Source organism: Fringilla coelebs (genome assembly GCF_963513975.1).
Source record: "Fringilla coelebs genome assembly, chromosome: 4".
NCBI lineage: Eukaryota > Metazoa > Chordata > Aves > Passeriformes > Fringillidae > Fringilla > Fringilla coelebs.
The window spans coordinates 26,965,474-26,986,348 of record NC_140032.1 but is presented as its reverse complement, the minus strand read 5'-3'; the positions used below and the strand labels follow the sequence as shown (position 1 = coordinate 26,986,348).

General features: G+C 37.5%; 1 protein-coding gene across 1 annotated transcript in view; it reads left to right on the top strand.

Annotated features, from left to right (window-relative positions):
- The window catches only part of SCFD2 (sec1 family domain containing 2), a gene marked incomplete at its 5' end in the record, with an annotated part of 187,813 nt that overhangs the window by 29,981 nt on the left and 136,957 nt on the right, over positions 1–20,875 (top strand). Inside the window, 2 exons of the mRNA XM_084203850.1 lie at positions 505–632; positions 18,834–19,009. Coding sequence (XP_084059976.1) covers positions 505–632; positions 18,834–19,009 — 304 coding nt within the window. The remainder of the gene's footprint in view (positions 1–504; positions 633–18,833; positions 19,010–20,875) is intronic.

Below are 20,875 nucleotides of genomic sequence, written 5' to 3'. Positions count from 1 at the left end.
ATTACAGAATTCATAAGGAAAGTTAATTTCTGCTATGGATTACTTATTTCACATACAGAGAATCCATGAAACCCAAAGTGACAGTAATTCATCAAAATTATAACAACAGCCTTCAGCACTGGGACTACTAACTTTGGGATGTAAACTCTCATGGAGATGTTAGAGCCCATCCTTTCCGTAGTTTTTTAGTAACTGAAGAAGTTTGGACTGTTTCTGATATTCTCATGGTTGAACAGTAGTGGTTACTTTTGGAATGACATGCTTATTTATTATATGTGAATTCTAATGCTTTATAGTTTGTAGCAAAAAAATCTAACTTTTCTGTAAATCTGTAGCAACTGTTCTGCTAAGAATAATCAAGCTTTTATATCACTTTATTTTTGCTTGTATCCTGCCTACCTGAGAGATTAGTAAGTAGAAGCATTCATCTCAAAACATAAATGTTGATCCAAGTTTACTCCATTATCAAGCAATGTTTATTATAGTCATGTCATTTTCTTACAGTGATCCAGCTGCCAAGTCTCTTTGGGAGTCCTTCATGAACCTCAAACAAAAGGAAGCTGTGATGGAGGCCAGGAGACACCTTGTGGAGGCTGCAAGCAGAGAAAATTTACCTATTAAGATGAGCATGGGTGAGCAATGTGACATAATCTCCCTTACAAAGTAATAATGTGAAAGATGTCAGCTTATCTTTTTCCACATAACACTCTTGGGCAGAACCCACCCATTCTTGGTTCATTCCCATCCTTGTCAACAGGTTTCAGGTAGCCTTCATGGCTACCATAGGATCTTTCTGGTATGTAAGTGAGGGACAATTTTTTAAAAAAAGAATACAACAACCTTAAAAAGATTGAGAACCATGGAAAAGTTTTGGAATTCTAGAAGGGGGGTTTTGAAGGCATGCAAATGGTTAGCAATGCTATTAGTCTTTATTTTACAGAGCATGAGACTTTTTTTCTAAAAAAGTTGGCAACATTTGTGTCCTGAAAGTAGACACTGTAAATAGCAACTGGAAGTTGTTCAGCTCTTGCATATTATATAGGTAGTATTTACATTACATAGGTAATGAGGTTTATGTCAAGTAAGGCTGCCTGGCTCAGGGGAGTTTAAGCTGAAATCCATGTCTGGACACACTTTAAACCTTAATTTTTCAAAATATTAGAGAATCAGATTAAGATATGATGGCTTTCAATAGCTCTTTTAGAACCTTGTTCTCATCATGTACCATACTCGTTAAAACATGGAAATTGATATATTAGGCCTATAAAAACTGGTATTGCCTCTATTCAGCAATATTTTTTGTATTGTGTATACTCTTAGGTCTACTTCTTGCTGAACTTTTCATCAAGAGAGAAAGGTCCTCCTCATGGAGTAAGAGTAACAGACTTTTATCTATGACTCCAGAGTAAACTGACAAGATATGTAGAATTAGATGTACAACCAACTCATTAATTCCTTACAACTATAACATGTAAGATATTGTATGGTCTTTACAAATACCTAGAGCATGCAGTTAATAGATTATTTATCAGAAATACTAGATTTCAGCAACAGTAATGTTGTAAGCTGTTTTAAAGAAATGGAAAAGGAGTAGCTCAGAAAAGGCTGTTACAAATTTGTCTGAAGGAGGGAAGGTTCAGTAAACAATAAAATCCTGTTTATGTTTTTAATATGTGTGTGAGTACTCCCTGTAATGATGTTAAGAAGCCCCCACTATTTTTCTGTGACATATACTTTAAAAGCAATTATTATTAATGTTGAAATTAATCTTTGTTATAAAAGTAATTGCTTCTTGTCTTCAAGAGGTAATGATCCATCTGTGACCTTTGCTCCTCTGTGTGAATGATTAGATTAGCCACCCTTTCCTCTGTGTCCCCTTCCTGTGGTATCCAGTGAAGGCTGCAGTAACCTAGTTTTTAATCACAGTGGCTGACACTTACTGAATGTCTTGCATACATGGGCCCAATACACTGCTGAATGGAAACATTAGGAGTTGATGGTGAAACAAATTCCTGATTTTTTTTGTTGTTGTTGAAATGTAGCATAAAGTAATATTCACAGAATTTTGTTCTTCTGTGAATTGTGTATTTGTCTTGCACTAGCATCATAATCAATTGTTAACTTTTTAGTTGAAATTGAAAGGGTGAAGTAAAGTTTGAGGTAGTCTTGTAAATGATAAACAGGTATAAAATCAGAAACAAGGAGAGGGAAGCATTACAGTCACCAAAATAAACCATTTCTTACTGAGCAGAAATTCAGAAAACCCGAAACTCACACCCAGATGTCAAATTGTGCAATGACACATATTTGTTAATGACTTCTTAAAATGGACATCTACACAGCAGTCACTGCTTGTTCACCATGCTGCAGAACATCTTGCTTTTTTGTAGGGAAGCTGGAAATTATGCCGTTTATCAATTGCTGCATTTGCTGGGAAGCAAAAAATCATAGTGGCCTGTTCTGGTCCTGATTGCTGTGGTTTATTGAAAGGCCTCTTCCACTGCAGCTGTGATATGAGGCAACTCTGGCTGGAGAGAAGGGGAATGCTTTTACTGGACTCTGTGCTTAGATTTGAGTTTTTTATGATTTTACCTCAGGTTGTGCCTGTGTTGGAAGATCTTGGTGGATTGCACATTGTTTTTCTCAACACTTACGGTATTTTCTGAGTTTTTTATGGCCCTGATATTAAATGTCAGAGATTTTCTAGCATGAAAGTTTCCTCTTATTCTCTTTACTAAGACCAGCTGTGTCAGATGGTAAGAGTATTTTCCTTAGTACTTCTTTTTTGCCTTTTTTTTTTTCCCTGGAAATGAGGAGTGAATTACATTTGAAAGCAAAACTTTGAATTCCATTTGGTGTAGCTGAGCCCTCCTGCAGTGACCACCTGCCTGAAAAACTACATCACTTGTGACACTGGCAGCATGGGAGCCCTTTGCAGTGATGGGAAACTCAATCACATCCTGTTTCTGTATTTTCAGTGAAAGGAAAAGAAATTCTGTTGTTCTCTGAGCTTTGAAAGACTGCTCATTGCTCTGAGGTGTTCATGTGCTTCTACTTTTCCCCTGCAAGGGATGTTCCTGATGCCCAGCTTTCCTCTTTCTCTGCCTCCTGTGTGTGGCAGGAGCAATGACAATTCTGGGAGAACACACAGCTCAAGCTTTTGCTTTCTGATATCTTCTGAATGTGTCTTCCTCCTCCTGAGAAGGAAGGAGAATAGGAAAACTGTAGAAGGGGACACATGTCTTCTCTCCAGCACCTGCAAATGTCTGCAGGCCACTGGGAACTCCATATTTTTTCCATTGAGATCAGCAGGAAGGGAGGAGAAGAGATCTGATGAAGGAGAAAAAAGAGAAATAAAGGATACAATAATTATGGTTACATTTTTTGAACTGGGTAGATTGGAGCTCTGCTTTCAGGTGTTCCTGATTTGCATATTCATTGTTTTAGTTGTGGTAGTGGGGATGTCTGAAGTATTTGTTTGCATGTAAATAGGTGAAGCTGTCCTTTTCTAGATGTAATTTAAATAAAGAGGCATTAAAATATTTCATGTCAACCTATATACACACACACTTCAAAAAACCCAAAAGCCAACAAACAGCACTTTTTAAGAAATACATCAGCTCCCTTTTTCCTCTGAGGTATTTGCATTTGTATGTAATGTACCCAGATGATGGCTGGTAAATACTTGCCAAATTCTGGTCAGATATCCTGTTGTGTAGGTGTAAACACATAGGTGTAAATTATTTTGACATAATAAAAATCCTTGAATTTAAAATGTATTTTATTTAAAGAATAAATATCCTTTTGAAAAGCTCTTTGGAAGAAAATATTGTCTTAATAGCTTTTGGGCAAGGTTTATAGCATTGTGCTAAATTTAAGTGAAATTGTGAATACTGGAAGGGGATTACTTCTGCCCACCCCTCAGTAAGTGACTGTAATGAAGCCGCTCTGGAGCAGCAGAGAGATTGCTGCTTTTTCCATTCCTGAATTTCTTGCTCCATTCTTCATTAGTCTGATGCATATCTTAATCATCCTCTGAGCATGGCCTGTCCTGACTCTCTCCTTGAAAGCTTTACTGTTAGCATAGTATTTGGCAGTGGTAAAACCTTTGCTACAAATGTTCTTCTGTGGCTTTAGCAGCACCCTTACCCTTCTGTTTGAAAAGAACACAGTAAACCTTGACTGAGTCTGAATTCCTTTATTGTGTCTTTTTACTGGCATGGAGACTGGTGAAAGTTGAAACACTGGTGCAGTAACAGAAACAAAGTGCAGTGTGCTGTTCCACAAGCCCTTGTTAGCGGGAGAAAAGTCATTTGGTTTCTTTCCATTTGAATTGTACAAATACAGTTTTAACAATGAAGTTCACTATAAAATTAGCAAAGCCTTAGTCTTTGTGAAGTAAAAAAAGAGTGCTGTAACTTTTTCACATGGGGTGGTTTGTATTGGTTGAATTGAACCTTTATTTGTTTGGGTAGAAATAGTGAGATGCTGACATTCTAGTGTGACAATATGAAATAATATTTTGAGTTTATAGCAGTAGCTTAAAATGGACAAGTTCAATACAGTAGATCAATACTTTATCTAAAAACATGCATTATTTTCTTTTAAGTGTTGCATTGGACTGCAACGGTGTTTAACATGCTATATATTCTTTATGAGATCAGTATAAAAATATTCAATACCATAAATTTCTGGAGTAATTTTTAAGGATTAAAGCTACCAGCCAAGATGATGAGCTAATAAGGTAGGTAAGTACATATATATGTATATATGTATATATGTATGTGTGTATATATATATATGTATGTATGTACACATAAATACATACATACATACATACATACATATATATATATATACATACATACATATATATATACACATACATATATTTCTAGATTAAACAAGTCTGATCAAAACAAGTCTGATCTCCATTGTCTAAAATCCACCCTGGGCAACCATTAGGATGATTTTGTGATGGAGACAAGTAGTGAGACATCACCAGTCTGAGTTTGAAGTCCTTGCAAGGGAGTAGAAAGGAGGACATCATTGCAGAGCTCAGTGTGGTCTGTGGGGTATTTGAATCCATTCTGCAGCATGTCTCTGTAAGTGATAGGTACCTGGATTGCAGCTGGGTTTGGAGACACTATGGCCCCTCATTTTGCAGAGATGACATCATATTGTAGACTGGTTCTTGGAATGCTTGTTATGTTTCTCTGAGGCCTATTTACCTGGTTTCCAAATCCTTTGGGAGAGCAAGTAGCAGGATCAGTAAGGCAGCAGCCAAAGTTCTCCTCCAGGCAGCCTCATGGAGTGGCTTCCTGTACTAACTCTACTGACACCGGCCTGGCTTAGCCTGAGGTGTCCTAAATGTCTAATAATGGGTCTCATGCTGCCCCTTCAAGGGCTCCCTGATCTTCTCAGGGCATTTTTCAGGTCTGCTTTTCTCAGACCTGAATTCCTACCATTGTACAGCCTGGATCCTGAACAGGCAAATCTTAAGTCAATTAGTCTGCTCTTTGTCTCTTTAAAAGTAACAGAAGTCCTGCAGTGTGGGACTTTGTAGCCAAGTGTATTTTTTTTCCAGCCTATTGCAATAGTGAGTTCCTGGTTTTTCCCTGTAGTGCAGCTAAAAACGTAGTCTTGGCCTGAAGCAAATGTTCCCAACCTCAGTGATGGTCAATATAGCAGATGTTTCGTTGCATCATTCACCCCCGGAGGCAGGAAGGCTTTTTGCTTCTCAGTGTGCTAAATGTTTTTGAAGACTTTGAAGTCAAGTTTCTGTAAAATTTGGAAATGTTCCTATTTGGGAGGCTTCTGTATAGGCCTTTGCATTTCCAGGGGAATGTACTTTGAGTATTGTGGGGATAGGCTTTCCCTGGTAACTGTTGATGAAGGTGGTTTCTGGACAGTATTTGCCACATTGAGAACTGTAGAAAGACATTGATATTATGGCTGTTTCACTTTACAGTGTTACAACAGGCTGAAGTTCAGGGCTTCAACCCTTCTAAGGGTTCACCTAACTAACTAAATAGATCCCATCTTCTGATAGTCATCTGGGTTTGCCAGTTCAGGACAGAAATGTTCTGACCTCCACATGTGCAGAGAGTATGCTGTTTTTCTTAAACAGCTAAACTTTTCACTGAATTTCTGTAACACTCTAGATGTAACAGAAAAGATGAGGGATATTCATATTCCTACCAGCAAAGTTCTCTGATTTTCAGGAGATGTGACAAAGTAGCTGAGATGGAGAGACATGAGCAGAAGTTTGGTTTTCATCAGTAAGTGACACTGCATTAGCTTGTAGTGTTGTTTAGGAGCATCACCAGCTGAGGAGCCATCTTTGTGCTAGTCATTATACTTCTTTCAAGCAGGATATTGTGCCTGTTCATTTTCTTTTCACTCTCACCTGCTGATACTCAGAATAGCATCCTTGAGAGCTTAAAATAATTACTCAAAAGAAAAAAGGAGCACGCCTCAAAATAACTGGAACTGCATGAAGTGAGATGTCCATATGCATATTTTGCAACTTATGCAGCCTTTTTTTCCTGTCTAGCACACATAGGTTCCTGTAGGTGAAAGAATAATGTGATTTATGAGGAGCAAGTATTTATGCTCCTGGTGTGAATGCTGTGCAGGCTGAAGATTGAATTGAGTTCTTACTGGGCTTGGAAACAGCTGTTGGTGTGGAGGCAACTGTGTGGCAGAAGCTTGGTGGTAAAGAAAAAGATAAGGCAGTGGTAGAAAGCTCATTTTGAGAGCACAGCTATTTATCCTGTCTTATCAAGTGCATTCCAGAGGAAGAATTATGTGATATAAAGTTAATTGAGAAGGTCTGGCAGGAATTTTGCCCTTTTTGATAAGGGCAAAATTGCTTCCATCATAGCACAGAATGAAGGATATGGGATATCAACAAGCAGGGGTGAACTGTAGACTAATCTTGGGTTGGAAAGGATCTCTGAAGTTTATGTAGTCCAACCCCCTACTCAAATTAAGTGCTGCTTAAGAGTTAGACTAGATGCACTGCACCTTGTTCAGCTGGATTTTGAATGTGGTGGGTTGAGCACTGGTCTCTAAATTCCATAGCCTGTCTGGTTGCTCTGCACTGGTCTTACCTACTCTTGCAGAGAAAATGTGCTCTTTTCTGAACAGTTTGGTGATTCACACGCTGCAGTGTGTGACCATGGCCTCTTGTCCTCTCGCTCTGCACCTCCAACGTGTCTGATTCAGTCTTCCCTGTAATCACTCATTACATCCATAAAGACAGTAACTCCTGTCGCTGCTTTCATATCTTGAGATTAAGCAAACACATCTCCCTTAGCCTTTACCTGTGTATCATTTTCTCTAGCTTAAATCATTGTAGTGCCCCTTCTCTGAACCTACTCTTGTGTGTCTTGTACTGTGGAGCCCAAAACTTCATATTTAAGATGCTGTCTCTCAAGTATTAAATAGGGATTTACAACCACTTCCCTCTGCCTGCCAGTTGCATTTGTTCTTATGCCACCTAGTACATGATTCACTTTAATTGGTGCAAGGGCATATGGCTGATTCATGTTCAACTGGACAGACACATTTAATCCTGATCTTCAAAGGACCTAGGTCACAGATCTACTATCAGACTATTCTATCAGTTTAATAGTGGAGGAACTCTCAACCAGCAGAGCAATACAGTGTATTTCATGAGGAAGAAGTAAAGTCTAAAATGAGAAAGGCAGCTGTAGGTAGCTTGTTCTTATCCAGCTCTGTCAATCATGTAGCTGCTCAGCTGATTCAATCTATTATTCTTTCTGGATTTTTTTTCCTTTTTTAACAACTTACCAATTTATTTCGTTTGTCTCTTACCTTTCCTTGCTCCCCTCCCTTCCTCCTTTGCCTGCTGAATTGTTTTTCAGTAGGTTATGTTCCTTTACAAATTGGGGCAAACACCACTTCACATCTGTTATTTGTTAACTGATTTGTATTATCTTTAATGGCAGAGTATCAATATGACCCTCAAAGTACAGGATTTCTTTTTCTGGGAAATGTACACACTCAAATCCACCTGAGGTGAGAAGACAGTTAAAAATGGATGCTTGAACATCTGTGTCATTTATACATCCTGTCTGAAGAAAAAGTACCTTGGAGTACCAAATCTTCATCTGAATTGTAGAGATGAAAAGAAGGGTTTGGAATGTGCAATCCCACTGGCTTCTGCTACTGCAACAACAGCCCCAACCTTTGAGAATAAGTTTGGAAGGGGTCCTGGGAATTAAGTCCTTCCCTATTCTTCAAGGAAGCATGCTATGGTTATAGAAGGAGACTGAAATTGATAATGTAAAGTGCAGTCATAGCAAAAATAAATTTTAAGCAGAATAGGTAAGCAGAGATATTTTAATCCAAAACTGCAACTACCCAGAATAGTATTGAAATTAAAAAAAAAAAACAAACTCTTGGGGAACATTCTGTAGCCTCTCTCTCTTGCAAGAATTTTATTTGGAGGCAAAATTTCTCCCTCCATATTTTAGGAAAGTATTCCCTGCTGGTGATTGTAAATGGCTTTTAGCTGTTCTTGTTTAGCAAATCGAGTGTTCCTCAAATTTGAGTGTTGTTCATTGGTTTGAGTTAGGGTTTTTTTGTTTGCTTGTTTTATGACTACTTAATTATAGGTTGTGTGAATTTACCTTAAAAAAAGAAGTGTAATATTGGGAGTACTCATTCTTGATTTAAGTTTAGAGAAAAATTTCAGCGCATTCTGAAGTACTAAATACTACATTTTACCCTAAGGTCTTGTTGAATTTTTTTTTTACTTTATTTCTAATTCTGAGACTTCATAATTTCTAATTCTGAGTCTTGCAAAACTAATTTAAGTTAGTTTTCAAAGTATTAGTAAAGGTATTTTTGTCTCAGTTGTCTCTCATTGTTCTGTGAATAATGTACTATGTGCTAAGCTCTTTCTTGTGGTATAATATCAGTAATGGTTCAAGCCCTAATAATATTGTGAAGCCTATCATTTTTGTCTCTCATATCTCATCTACTTTGCACTTCATTGCTGTGAAACAGTTAGCAGATGGAAGAGAAACACAGAATCCTGTGCAGTGATGGGAAACAGAAAAATATGTTGGTAGTATGTTTTCTTTGATTAAATTGTGGTTGGCACATGGGTGCAGGACTATTTGGCAAACCTTACTGTTACATTTAAGAAGGGACTGGTGTGACATTAGTCTTTCTATGATCCGTGATCTTTTTGGATAAAGTTTTAATTTTTTCATTATTTTTATATCAACCTTTTTTTTGTAGAAAATAAACCAAAACACTGAAATATAAACATGGGGCCAAGTCTCCTTCTGTGTCTGGTTGTGATTAGAATTGAAGATAATTCTTAAAAATCTAAAAGTAAACACAAGTGTTGCCCTTGCAGAAGTTCTATAAATATGTAATGTCATTATTTGTATTATTTCCTAATGTCATATTGCAAAGCTTATATAAACTTCAATATGAAGTCTTTTTGTCTTAATAAAAGTATAAGGAAAAGCCTATGTTAATGTGTCTTTCTCTAGACAATTTCAGTGATGTTCATGATAGTTGGGAGTAAACACTGATGTGCAGATAAACATTTGTGAAGTTTTGAAGCAAAGGTTTAATGAAAATCCATGTTGTTATTGATTTTTTTGTACTGTTTAAATCAAGAGAAAATTATTTTGAGTGGAAGGCTTAAAAATTTAAATAGCATTTACTTGCACATATGCTGGCAATTGTTTTGAGGGATTTCACAACTAATTTGTTCTTTTTCTGGAATCTGTAGTGATAGCAAGTCAGTTTCTTACGTCTCTAAACAAACAATTTTATACCAAACAAAACAAATTGTTCAGAAAAAGTTGAAATGCTTCTTCTGGTTTTTGAGCACCTGTGAGTCAGTTCTGATAAAACTAGATCAAAAGTCCTTCTCTGTAGAAATAAGCTGATTAAAAAGAAAAGAAATATCTATACACACACACACATAAATTTGTAAAGTATCAGTTATGAATGCTGAGGCAACTTCCTGAAAAGAAGTAATTGTATTACCATCTTCTGTTCTCTGCTAAAATTTTTTTGGTGGGGTTTTTTCAGATAAGCACCAGACTTTTTTTACTCACTAAGCTTTCTTTATTTTTTGCTGATATTGAGTTCTATTGTATCATCTCAGTCTTGAAAGTAAATATTTTGATTTTTGAATTTGAAATTTAAAAAAAAAAAAAAAAACACCCTGCCACTATACAGTAGACTGTCCTTTTTTGATAATCAAGATGTGGTTAAAAATACAGGAGCAGGTCCTTTAAGCCTCTTTGTATCTGGGTGAAAAATAAAATACTTCAAGTTCAGAAAATGAAATTCACTAAGATTGCTGTTCTTTTATATCTGTGGGGAGGCAGCCTGGTTGAAAATAAGATAGAACTTGCTGTAATGTGTGCTGTGATATCTTCATTTTGTAGGGTGCATCAGCCACAAGGACTGTGTTTTACACAAGGAGGACTTGATGAGTGTGGGTTGGAAGATGCTGATTCTGACATGCAGTGGGAACACGTGGCACTGCACTTTGGTGGAACACTATTGTGGTATCAGCACTAAGTAATGTGCTTTGTGTGTCTGACAATCACAGAAAGGACTTTAGAATTTACTTATGTTAAAAAAAGGAGGGGGACCAAACTTAAAGTGGCTGAAAGTGATGTCGAAGTGTCCAAAGTGACCTAAGTGTCACCTAGAAGAGCGTGTGCCAAAGGATTTAGAGCAAAGATAAAATAGGTGCTTGAAACATCTCTAGGTGTAAACCTGGAGGTGGAACATGGCAATTCAGTACAACTGTGTGGTTTGCCCAACACTTTTTTTCCCCAAGTATAATTGTGTAAGCCTCTTCATTGAGTCTCACAAAGGATGACTCGTTACACCAGAGACGTGGTGAATTGCACATGTACATTCTCATACATCATCATGTTTTCCATCCCTATTTAATTGCTTACCACCCAAAATGATTGTTAGGATATTCTCAGCTGCAGAAGTCTTCCAGAAATCATAAGAGAAATAATAAGTTCTGTGAATAGTGTACCAAAGAAGAACAATGACCTCCTTCTCTCTGGGGCAGTGTGCCAAGAACACAATGAAGTGCTTCAGTGTCTGAGAACATATGTCGTAGGGCTAAATGAGGACATGCACAAGCCACCTGACATTCCTTTGGGAATGTTATTTTTAAGACAAACAAGTTGATTCATTTCTGTGAGAAGTTTAAAAGTGTTCTGGATATGATTCAGCCAGATTTGTAGATTTCAAGTCCTTTTGCAGAAACAGTGAATTACTGTTTCCAGGGGTTACTGGGTTTTAAGGGCTGGAGACTGTCTGTTTGGGAGTTGGCCTGGTATTCTGTATTTATTAACTTGGTGGAAGTGGTAAAAACTAAGTAATAAAATCCAACCCCTATGCATATTTACTCAGGATTTTGAGAAGTATTGGGTAAACTCTGGTATGCCAGTATTAAATTACAAGTTTAATATTGATGATAACCCCTGGGAAGCTTAATTCTGGAAGACAAGATTTCACCTGCTTATTCACTCAGTTCTTTTTTTTTTAATTTGCTTTAATATTTGGGAGGGCAATCAGGGAGTATTGTAGACACTAGATAGATATGATTGTTACTTTTCTTTGCATACTGACTTAACAATCAGAAGAGAGAAAACTGAATGGTAGAGTGCACAAAGAAGGAAACAATCATTTGAAGGGCCAGAACATTTAAAAACAAAGTTCTGAAGGACAGAAAAGAAAAAAAATTATCAACTCCTGTTGAAACACCTAAACTGTATATTTGTCAAAACCTTCAGGATGTATTTGAAAACATGAAACTGTAGATGGTCTAGGAGTCATAAATCATAACTAGGGTCATGTGTAGACATCTGGATTTAGATGCTTAGAACCAAAAATCTTGATGATTGTATTAGAGTGCTTTAGTTATATTTGTCCCACCCAATTGATTAGGTTTTATTTGTTTGAAGGCCTGTAAAAGAATTTCAAAAGAATAGTCAACGGAACTCATATTTAAGTGTGGTTTCCACTTTGTAATAAGATATTAAGGCTTATTAGGAGAGAAAGCTAAAACAGCAAGCACATGGCTTGGGCCATATATAATTGGGCTGTATAGGAACACTGTTAAAATAAGGATTTAATGATACCATACACATCTACTGATAGAGAATAAACTGCTTTTGGGATAACTCACTCAAAGCTACAGCTGATGGGACTGAAGCCAAGTCAGGTAAGATGTTCAAGCTCACATGGCAAGGGCTAGCTGAGTAGTAAATAGAGTTCAGCTTTATTTGTTCTGGGTATATGCCTCTATTCCGGAATTTGCTAAACATTAGCATAGTTGCCACCATTGTCTGTGGCTCCACGAAAGCCACTGCAATATACACCTTCAGATGTGAGATGTGGCAGGCTCTGCCTCCCTCAGGGTCTTGAGATATACTAAAAAGCCTATGACAGACAGGGCAGAGTGGCTCACCTCCAATGCCTGTGTTCTGCAAATGTTGTTAAGGTGGCAAGAGGAGTGGGAGTCAGTAAGGGCCGGTCACAGCTCTTCCTTGATGGCACAGTGCTGGGGGGGCAGGGAGCAGGAGCCTGCCCCTGCCTTGTGGCAGCGTACTTTGGGATGTATTTCAGGGACTGCTCAGACTCCAAAAAGGGACTTATCCTGCCATTGCTCTAGTGGTGACTTGCTCTTTGTACTCATACCTGTGCCTCTGGGGTTATCTGAGTACTGGTGCTTCTGCCACAAAAAAGGGAGAGGCCTACAAGTGAGCATAAACCCCAGAACAGATGGGTTCACATTTGTGGGAGATGAGTGTGTGCTGTTAGAAATAAGCCTGAGACATCTGTTTTCAGTCTGCTGTAAGATTTAGAGCTCTTCAGGTCCATAGCCTTATTTTGGAGAAGCCAGCCAAACAGCATCCCATACTGGCCTACTTTCCTTCTCTCCAAAGAACTAGGGATTAGTTGATGTTCTTCTTTTCTTTGTTAACAGTTTAAAGGCTGGATGACTTTTGAAGTAAGCTAAACAAAAGTTGAGATTGAATTATTTTTCTGGCACTTGGTGTTAAAGATTGTTATTGAAGCTTCCCATGAAGTACAAAAGAATTTTGAGTTAATTACATCTGGACGTTAGATTAACAAGGAGACATAAAGGGCAACATCTGCCCGGCTCAGTTGCTCTGACTCAGTTTGTCAAATATCCAGCTCCCTTAGCAGCACAGTTGCCCAGTTGGCTTTGTGGAGTACAAGAGCTTTCTACATTCCTCTCAAGTATCCAGCTTTGCTACTGGGAGAGATAGTTTTATGTTGCTTAGACTGTGGACAAGGAAAACAATTTATCTGGATTTCTTCAGCCCTCTATGACTTGAAAAATCTCATCTGTGAGCATAAGCATGCCAAGATTGTTTCTTATTCTTCATTCTTTCAAGTGGAAAATGGACCTCAGCAAAAGGATTCCAGCCAGTGAAGCTCTGTGTTCTTGCATAAAACTGAACAAAGTTAAAAGCTGTGTGTATTTGGCGGTTCCTGAAGTCTTGGAAGAGCATCCTCGGATTTATTCAGTTGTTCTCAAAATGTACTTTCCTCTTTACTTGTTTCCTTGTCCCTATGGAGATAATTAACTAAGTGTTATATGAAAAAAATAAGGCCTGGATGTTTGGAACAGTGCATTGATAATTCTGACCTTTGCTCTTTAAACACCTTGTTCATCCATAAATTTTTATTGGATCCATAAGCATTTTTGGATTCTGACTTTTAAAAAATTACTTCTACCAGTAAGTCCATCTTGAAAAATAGTTATATTCTTGAAGCAATGCCTGCATTGCACTACATAGACTGCGGCATTAATTTCAAATGGAAAAAAAGTCATACTGGTAAATTGTGTCTTAATATCTACAAATGTGGTTTGTCCAGTTGAGTTTTTTGTTTAACTGTTAAGGTGAAAGTCTTTCTGTTGCACTCAGTCTACTTTTACTACTCAAACCCAGATTTTTGACAGACCTTTAATATCAGTTGCTGGTAATTTCTGCTACAGTATGTCTATGTTGAGTAATCTGCTGTGCCAGTAACAGAAATACTTCTTCCCTTCAGACTAAGTGTGCGTGTCATCATTTGTACATGTATTATGAACTGCATATATTTGATATGGTAAATCATTGAAAATGTTGATATTCAGTGCTGCTGTTTTCATACTTAGCAACAAATTATTTATTCAATAATTATTAATAAAAACAAAACCAAAACCAGGTAGCACCTCCTGTAATTGAAAAGTAGGCAAAATTGTTCTGCAGTTCTTTTAGGATCTGCTCTAAATTCTTGAAAGCTGGAGGTGGAATTCAACCAATATTTTTACAAATTAATTACCATGGGAATAAAGGATTGAAGTGGGATATTTATATTGAATTAAGCCTGTGAACATTTATACAGCTGCTCACTAGACACTCATCAAACCTCACCTTAGAGCAAGTTGCATTTGTTTGCCTCCACTCTTGCCTCCACTACTGGAAGACTGATTGATACAATGATGTTTCTTAATGTCTTGTGTAAATATATTATTCATGTATTATTTATCCCCATTGGTTGTAGTACCAGTATTGAAATTTCATGTAAGTATTTTTTATGCATTCAAAGAGACCTCATTTTTTTTCCAGCTGATGCAGGGAGTCCATATTAAGCCAGACATTTCTGTTTCGCTTTCCTAACTTTATTTCTCTGTCATCGTAATTGTTATAGTGACTCTGTGCATGCATCACAGTTTTGAGTTAAACTTCCAGGAAGTTTATGGGAGTGATTTGAGCTGCACAGATCAGACTCCTGAAGGGAGAGGCTTTGTATTGAGGCATTTCTATGGCCTCTACATATTGAGGCATTCTATGGCCTCTGTTTTTACTACAAAGGAATTGTACCTGCTCTTTTACAATGAAGAAGCCTAGACATTATTTTCTCCTTCTGTCATTTACAGCTCTTACCCTAGTCTCAAAATGCATAATTTTTATACTGATAAATTTCATCCTACTTACATTTGTCCAATACTCAAAGCAATCTAGATCTGCTGGCTGCTCTTTCTCCATATTAATGATGTTCCACAAGCTTCTGACAGCACCTGTTTTGGCACCATGTGTTGCTAAAATTTGTACTATAAATATGTACAAGCACCCAGAAGAACACTCTTATTTTACCTTTTCTTTTTATATACTAGTACTTTTTGTTTGTGGTTGTTTCTTAGGTATCTTACAATTCTTGTAATCCTAGTCTTTTCCCACTCAAATATGGTTATGGCACAATTAATGCTATGTTAAATCCATTTGCATTGCAATTAACTTGTTAATTGGTTACATCTCAATTTGACGTGATGTTCTTTGATAAATGTACTTTGCATTTTATCCCATTTTTAGATGTGATGTCAGATTTTTTTTTTTCTTGGACATTTGTCCTGGAGCTTTTCACACTCTTGATATGAGCTAAATAAAGTAGCTAATTTCTTTGACACAAATATTATATTTCTCTTTTCCTAGGCTAGTCCAGTCTCTGTTATGTCTTACTTTTTATCTTCCATTTATCAGAGCCCTAAAACACAGAGTTGCTTCATCACACTGATGTTCATAGGACAGGTCCCTCAGTAGTGAGATTGGTCACTAGTCTGTCATGTTTCTGCAATATCCAGTCTCATTCCCTGCATTATTATTTCATTCTGTTTCCCAAGATTATTTCTTTAGTGCACAAATATATTAATTGTGCCAAACTAGCCATTCATTGTTTTTTAGCTGAATTAGTTCTCACACATCATCAGTCTGTTTTTCTTACCTGCTCCCCATCCTCCTATATTCTGTTAAGTTTTGGGTTTCACTGGGACACTTCCCAGTGACTACCTACTGATTTTATCCTCTCTGTTATACTTGTGAAGAGGCTTGAGGCTTCAAAGTGTTGGGGTGATTTGTGTTGTTGTTATTGAAGTTTGTAGTTGTTCTTATTTGTGTATGTGGTTGGTTTTTGTTTTAACATTGCTTTTAGTAGATGTCATTTTTTCAAGTCCTATATTGGGATTTAATGTATTTGAATGAGTTTGGGACAAATATACCTGTTTCACACATTCTGCTTGATAACTGTTAATGGCAAAGGTTTTTTCTTAGACAATATGGAATTCCTGGCATTTATTCAAAAACAGTGGTTGGGGTCAAGATTTTCCTTTCCCCATCCAGGAATTTAAAAATTATCAAGTGCTTTGTCAGCATAATGTATTTCTCACAGTCAGGCTTTGATGTCCACTCAGACTTCTGATTATGCCTGGATCTAGAGTTTGGAGACATGCCTGAGTGTGATGGAGCAGGAAGAAGAGAGCAGGACAAGACACTTGCACTGAAGTCCTTTTGCCAGTAGTTGCCATGTTCTGCCTGGGAACTTTGAAATATGCTTTAAGAGAACAAAATGAAAGTTGAGACGTGATGTGGTTGAAATAGATCTCCTCTTGATTTCTTAGGACCTATCTGCGACATTGAAATGAAACAATTCGAAACAACAGAGGGACAAAAAATCCTAAGGGCTGGTAGGGTTGAAATTAGATTAGCAGTAGTCTGTTGTGCTGAAATCTCCCTCTGTGAGCAAGCAGCAGGGAAGATGATGAGGATTTAGGCCTCAGGAAAAGTCATCTAATTGCTGATTACCACCAATTACTTTCCCAAATTCCTTTCCTCTGCTACTGGAATAGTAGAATGCTGGAATTATATTTATCAGCCAGCTGTCCAGGGAGATTGCTGTGTAGAAGTTGGCTGGAATTCTCAAACCCTGGATTGAGTGGTTCTATGGGTATTGTAAATATCACAGATGAGATGCTGCGCTCCTTAATGCCAGTATAAGTTTTGTTAATGACTTGCTAAGGTCAGGGTTTTCCTTGTACTTACATATGTGTTGGACTTTCTTTTGGTGGTATTCTGAGGGTGGGAAAGAATTTGATTGTTTATCTAAAATGGTGCTGAATGGCTCTCAAACTGATCTGGTGCTTCATCTGGATTCACTTTCACAAGGAACAATGTGGAACAAAACTCTTGAATTTTTTTTTTTTAATTGAAATCAGAACTTTTGAAAGCCCTCCTATTTTTCTGATTCATATGAGGGAAGGGCTGGCAACTGCATGTTTTCTCAATTGAAGCAAGTTATCAGATTTTGAATATGCTACAATATATCAGGACTGCTCTGGGTAATAATGCAGTCATTATCAAAGGTATGCTGCAAGGCATCATGGACTGACATTTTCAAATCACCGTGTAAATCTGCCTGACACAGCTTTAAAAGAAATAAAACAAGACTGAAAGCTCCACTGTTTAGTCTAAAAACACACATGGCCATGGTTGCTGTTTTAGCCTATGTGGGCTAACCGTGGAAGCCTTTTTGTCAGCCCTCTGGCCTACTGAGTGGTGTCAGCTTGATTTGTGTGTTAATTTGCTGACTTTTCGGTTTGATGCTTTCCATTAAAATTCACATAAAGAGCCCGTGTGTTTTCGCTTTATTTAGCAGCTTTCCCAAATCTAAATGCTCTTCCAAAGACCGCCCTTGATATCACTGAAACTAAGAGGAAGAGCTTTCAACATTTATTCGCTGTTGGAATAATTTATTTGCCATTTATATGATACTGAAAGGATGAAGGCAGATGGGGAGCCTTGTTAAGTGATGATATAACCTAACACAGAGAAGAAACACAGTGGCAGTTTTACAAGATTTTTTCCTTTATGGAAAAATTCTGACTGAAATGATCAGTGTTGTAAGCTATGAACCACTTAGCATCAGGACATCCTCATGTCTTCCTGGCACCAAAGATTGTCCTCTTTAAGTTAAAGGATCCTCCTCACTCTATCTCATATATCCCTGCTTTTTAGGTCTGGTTTGCTTGAGGAAGATGACTTGTTGCTGGCAGAGGCTTCCAGGAACCAGCCCTGGACTGGGTGGCAATCCAGACTTGCAACTAGGATGGTGTTTTGACACCATTTTTGCCTGTCTGTTGATGGCATGTGTAATTGCCATCTGTGGTGATTTTCTTGAGATACATGAGCTGCCTTCCTTCCTGAAAGAGATCCCTTCCAAAATATAAATTGCTTGAGCAGTTCAGCTGGCATTTTAATGTTGGATAAACAGCTAATCCTGTAGTGTTCATCTGGCCCAAATGGTGCCCCTCATGCTCTTCTAATATGAAGAGGTCTACAGGACCATGTGTGGGCATTGGGGTGTTTATTTTCGAACAGCTGGTGAAATCATGCTGTGGTTACTGCATGTCAGAAACTGAAGGGTCACACCATGGAAGTGTCTGTTCCAAGAACAGCTCCAAAAGTCAGTTCCTTGCATCACTAACATTATATCTGTTTCTTGAGTCAAGACTAATCAAAAAATGTGCCCTCAGGAAATGGTGAGAAGATCTGAATTCGCTGTAAGGTAAAAAGCTTGCAAATTCCCACTGGACTTCTGCTAAAAACAGAAAGATTGTTTAGAAGTAGTCATCAAATACTATTTCCCTAGCTGAAATGAATGTCCCTCTTTGTCTGAAAACAAAAGTATTACCCTTTATGTCACCAGCTGTTGTACATTGTTAAAAACCTGCCATGTTACATATCTCGTGGCACAATTAATGGATGATTTAAGTCTTTGTCCTGACCTCTTGCTGCCGCTGAAGTTCCCAGTGATTGCAGCAAAGCTAAGATCAGCCCTATAGTGGAGAGGTTTCTAAAGTTCTCTATAACCTTTTCACAATTTCAAAATTTTAAAAATTTAGTTTTGCATTTGTCTCCACTGAATGCTGTGTCCTGTTTTCCTTTCTACAGGCAGAGTCACCCCTGAACAGCTCAGCTCATACATTCAGCTTTTCCGAAATAATCTCAAAGCTTTGGAGAACCACTGTGGTCTTCTACAGCTTGTGCTAGCCACAGTCCAGACTTTGAAACACCCCCAGACTTCCAAATGGGACAATTTCCTTGCTTTTGAGCGATTACTTCTGCAGGTAAACATTATATTTAATGGTTTGATTTTTCCGTTGCATTCTGGAGTTTGTATTTGTTTATGACGTGCATTGGGATGTCGTACTAAGGAGCTGTTCCTTATTACCAAATGGGTAAAAGGAATGGGAACCTACATATTTATTCCTTTATTGCTTTCTTTAAGAAATTATATAAACAAAAGAGTGGGCATTCAAGATGTTATCATTATCATTATATGCTTCTTGAGGTAATGTGCTGAATCAAATGCAGAGAGGAGTTTGTTACTATGTAAGTGTAAAACTTGTGTAATTTTCTGAGTTTGAAATTTCACACACCAAGAAAGTGAGGTTTCTCTTGTTCAAAACTGTCATCTACGCTCAGTTTTTCCCACCAACACATTTTTTATGGCATCCTGTTTGTGACCACAGTATTATTTACAGACCATTTTCTATCACATTTGGATTGCTCTCAGGAAATTAAGAGTTAGTGGTATTTCGAACTTTATCCTACTAAGCTTTGGAGATGTACCAAACAAAGGAGGAGCTGTTTCTAAGAACCTAGTAAAGCTAATTTCTGCTGAAGTTCACAGAAAGCTCAAAACTTTTCTTCCTGTACTATTTATTGTTTCAAGCATCTTCTGAAACCCTAACAAGAGGCATGTCTTGATGAGCAAACTCCCAATGAAGTTAATGAGTCAGCTTTAAATGAGTGAAAATCAGATACTTCTGTAAAAATCAGATGTCTAGAATCAATTTGATTCTCCTCATGATCTCAGGCTGCAGTCCCTGGTCCTTCAAGAAGAATATGCCCATACTTCATAGCTTTGTAGTCAATGGCTTCCTGCAAGGTTTGGAAAGCAAAAAACCGCAAAACTTAGATAGTGGCAAGCTCTTGTCTAAATTCACTTTCAAAACTAGTGTCTCTTGGTAACACTGAAATATTTTTGAGTATCATAGGCAACTTTCCTTATTAAAAAAAAAGGAAAAATTCACACCTCAGTTAAAAGAACTCATTCTAGCCATTCTTTAGTTTGTCTGTAGAGGATGGGACTGACAGCCCATAGTCCCCTTCTCTCTCTCACAATGAGTCATGTCACATAACTCTTCTCAGAGGCTGGCTAAGTTCCATCTTAAAACCAGTTCAGCTTTAGAGTTAAAATAAAGCTGCAAGCTCAGCATTGTTTTCACAACAACAGACAGCTGCCTCTATAAAAACCATGCAGTAAATCAGCAGGGAATGAGAAAACAGAGGTAAGGAACAACCAAACTATATATTTCATGAAAAAGAAATGTTTAACAAGCACTCTCATAATCGTAGGTGGCTTTGGATTATACCCTCTGCCTTCCACCCATCATATTAAGGTAAACTGTGTTAGCCAAAGCAAACTTTCTAGGCTAACATTTCTAACTGTTCCTTAAGCACATACTTGTTTTCTGTAGTTCAAACAACAGTTATTTTGAATTATATAGACTATTTTGAAGGCAAAATCTGACATGCATTATCTGCTTCTGAGTGCATGGCCTGTCTTTGAACTGTTTACAGGGTTTTGTAGGGAGAGCAAAGTGTTGAGACCCAGAAGACATTAGAGCTATTTTTATTTTTAAAAAATCCTCCAGGACATTACTTTGTGAATGGTTGGTACATAGCACACTGCACTAAATTTGCTGCTGTGCTAGTTTATTTCAGCAGTACTACTGAGAAATTCTTTAGCATATTTCTTATGTTTCATATAGTTTAAAATAATAAATATTAAAGAATCCTCAATAAGAAGTACTTGTTTCAACATGAAAGTAGTATTGTTTCTATTGTATATTGGAACAACATGGAAGACAACTGTTTGTAAAAGATCTACTGGGACTAATATTGTTGGATTCTGACAATGTAGGAAT